This window comes from Hipposideros armiger, unplaced genomic scaffold (genome assembly GCF_001890085.2).
Source record: "Hipposideros armiger isolate ML-2016 unplaced genomic scaffold, ASM189008v1 scaffold_93, whole genome shotgun sequence".
Classification (NCBI taxonomy): Eukaryota; Metazoa; Chordata; class Mammalia; order Chiroptera; family Hipposideridae; genus Hipposideros; species Hipposideros armiger.
This window is the reverse complement of record NW_017731443.1, coordinates 2,926,344-2,929,562: the sequence shown is the minus strand read 5'-3', so window position 1 is coordinate 2,929,562 and position 3,219 is coordinate 2,926,344. Positions and strand designations below refer to the sequence as shown.

At 46.4% G+C, this 3,219-nt stretch overlaps 1 protein-coding gene across 1 annotated transcript in view; it reads left to right on the top strand.

The window, feature by feature from the left end:
- The first annotated feature begins 247 nt into the window (after positions 1-247).
- The window catches only part of STIP1 (stress induced phosphoprotein 1), a 13,277-nt gene continuing 10,305 nt past the window's right edge, over positions 248-3,219 (top strand). Inside the window, exon 1 of the mRNA XM_019645576.1 lies at positions 248-392. Coding sequence (XP_019501121.1) covers positions 384-392 — 9 coding nt within the window. The 5' untranslated portion in view covers positions 248-383. The remainder of the gene's footprint in view (positions 393-3,219) is intronic.

Here is a 3,219-nt window from a genome sequence, read left to right as displayed (position 1 = left end):
AATGGGAAAAGTGGAAATTTCCAGAAAGAACAGGACCAATGGGCGCGACCAGCGCGGGCACGATTGGCGGATCAAGCAACCAATTCCAGTCTCAGATCTCCGCCCCTTCCTCCAATCGTAGAGGTAGGGTGGGCGGGGCGTGTCGGGAAGCGTCCAATCCCGAGATGCGATTGACCAATGAGAGAGAAGCAAAGATGATGGACTAGACTTAAAGCCAATACTAGAGAAGCACAGAAAGCCCCTGGAAGACCGCGACCAGTGAGCAGGCGAGGAAGGGGCGGGATCCGGGGGTCCCGGCAGCTTCTAGTAGGTTCCAGAAGGCGGCGCGTGCAGTTGGCAGCGCGGAGCGGACGGAGTGTGTTCCACGGAATACGGGGCCGGCTATGGAGCAGGTGAAGGGGGAGGGGCAGGCTGAGGCCCCAGGGCCGCTCGCTGACCGGCCGAGGCCAAGCGACGGTTGTGGAGGGGCGGAGTGGGTGCCCGATTGGGACTGGGGGCTGGGGCGGGCCGAGCAGCGACGGAGGCGAGGGTGTGAGGGCCGTGACTGGCCGGCGAGTGAGCTGTGGAGCGAGGCCCGGCCGCGGGGAACGTCGGGTCCATTCAACGCCGGTCACCTCCGGACTCGGCGAGGAGGGCCCGGGAGTAGACGACAGTTTGGCGTGAGTCCGGCCCGCGGCGGGAAGAGGGGCCGCGGCCGGGTCCTGGAGGCCTCCCGGAAGGTGGCCCTGGGCTAAGTCAGGGGGATGGAGGTAGGCGAGGGACCTCAGGAGAGGCGCGAGTGATTGGGTCCACGTCAGGGAATTCGCTTTCTGGGAGATAGATGAGAGACGTAGAAGCCACCCAGGACTTGGCCACAGTTAACTTGGAGGAATGCAGGCAGCGGGGACGGGAATACGCTGGAAGTAGCTGAGGCGCTTTGCCAGTTGGGGGAAATAGTATTTTCTTGCATCTGAAAACCGGGATGGAAGAGTGTTGAGTGAAGGTGTGACGAGTAGTAGGCCGACTTGTTTGCCTGGTGCTGGAAAGGAAGAGGGTGCAGCAAAAGTCTTTAGAACCAATTCTCTCTACTAGTATTTCACAAATATATTTGCGGCTTCCCCCCTCTTTTTTTTTTTCTCCCCCCTTGTATGTGTGATTCTAGAGTAACTGAGGACAGACACTTCTGAAAGGTCGGTTTCTGATTACACAAGGAGGAATTAGTCGCTGTAGAAAATTTAGACATAGATGAGCAGCAAGAAGTCAATTATTTGCCTCTGCTCATCATTTTGGAGGGGCTGAGTTTGAAGCTGCTGCTGGTTGCTTTCAATGACTTAATTATACCTCCGTGGCTCGAATGTTGTGAAAGGCTTAGAGTGGCTTTATTCAGTTGGACGCTGTTACTGAAGTGTAATGATTGATCTGGGGTGGGGGAGAGAGAAAGGCTCACTTTTGGGGTGTGATCTATAAAGCTGAACCTTTAACTGTTAGGATAACCATCGTTCTTTTGGTCAAATCTGGAGCCTCTGCTAAATCAAAAAAGAACATTAGAGTGGAATGAAGAAGATCAATTTTTTTGAGCCCTCGTAATTTAAATTGTATCTGGGATTAAATAAGTTTAGTATAGACAAGGAAAAGATTTCTGGAATGAGAAACACATCGTTGGTAAATTTAAGAAAGGCTTTTTTCCTGCAGTTTTAAAAATACAAACTTTTTTTTTTTTAATCACTCACCTATTGTGGAAGTGTATTTACAGGTAGACTGTAAAGGAATGTCAGACTAAACTCAGGACTGCAGATTTACCATGGCAGTTGTACAAATGACCTGGCGTTTTAACTCCAGGTGTGAGAATGGACTGTCTTAAACCCATTCCTGAAAAGAAATATGTGATTTCTCTACATTTTGTTTTCATTTTCAACTCCGAGATTCACATTTCAGTTTTAGGGAATATTTCAATTGGACAAATTAGAGTGTCCAAAATAGTGTTTTTAAAAAAATAAGTGCAGCACCTTTCAAATAAGTCCCACAGTGATACAGTTCTTACATTTGACCCACTACATATGTACAACTGTGAAACATGTTTTTAACAAAATGATGTTATGTGTATTACACACTGGTATTTTTCTATTCTACTTGATCTTCTAAAGTGCTGGTCATAATCTACAAACTTGATTTCCTGACTTATTGTATTCAGTTTGGAAAATGATGTTTTGTAGCAGCGGTTCTCAACCTGTGTGGGTCGCGACCCCGAATGACCCTTGCACAGGGGTCGCCTAAGACCATCGGAAAACAAAAAGATATTTACATTACGATTCATAACAGCAAAATTACAGTTATAAGAGTAGCAACGAAAATAATTTTATGGTTGGAGTCACCACAACATGAGGGACTGTATTAAGGGGTCGCGGCATTAGGAAGGTTGAAAACTGCTGCTCTATAGAATAAGGCAAGAACTTCCCTGAGCTGTTCTCAACTGTCTCTTGTTACTAGTTGAGTTTTTAAACTTTTTGCCTTCTGGCCTCCATCCTGGGCTCTAAGATTTTTATCCCTTATTTGCTTAAATTTGGCAGTCTCCTGCCTTTTATCACTTCCAGGTTCTCTCTTCAAGGTCTCTCTGATGGAGGTTCCCGATTGGTGTGCCTCAGGGCTCCAAAATCATTTCTCTTAACAGAGTTCTTTCTTGCATCAGTATACTGGGTCATGGGTGGATGATAAAAAGAAAGAATGATGCAGTAACTTGAATGACATAGCTTGATTTTTGTGGATGTGTTTGCATTTGAGATGTGGCCCTCCATCTGTTTTAGGGCATCCCTGGTTAGAAACCCCTTTAATTAGGACCCTGTTCTGATGGCCAAGGCCCACTTCACTTTTTTAAATGCTTTGGTGTGTGCCTGCTTTCCATTCTGAATGTTTGAAAGGATAAGAGATTAAACTACAAGTAGTGTTTTTTTATTTTCCATTCCCTTTGTAATAACATTTAAGCATTGTAAAACCCAATGGGGGGGGGGAGCTAGTGTTCCTTTACCCATTAAGGAGCACCAATCTACCATGTTTATAGTTACCACACCTATAAATGAAAATACACAGATTCTTTTCTGATCATGGAAGAGCATCTTTTTTTTTTAAAGATTTTTATTGGGGTATTGGGGGGAAGGGAACAGTGCTGGGGAATTGGGGGAAGGGGAACAGACAAGTTGCTGTCGTTTTGTTCTTCAGTCTAGTTGTGGAGGACGTTGCTTCACT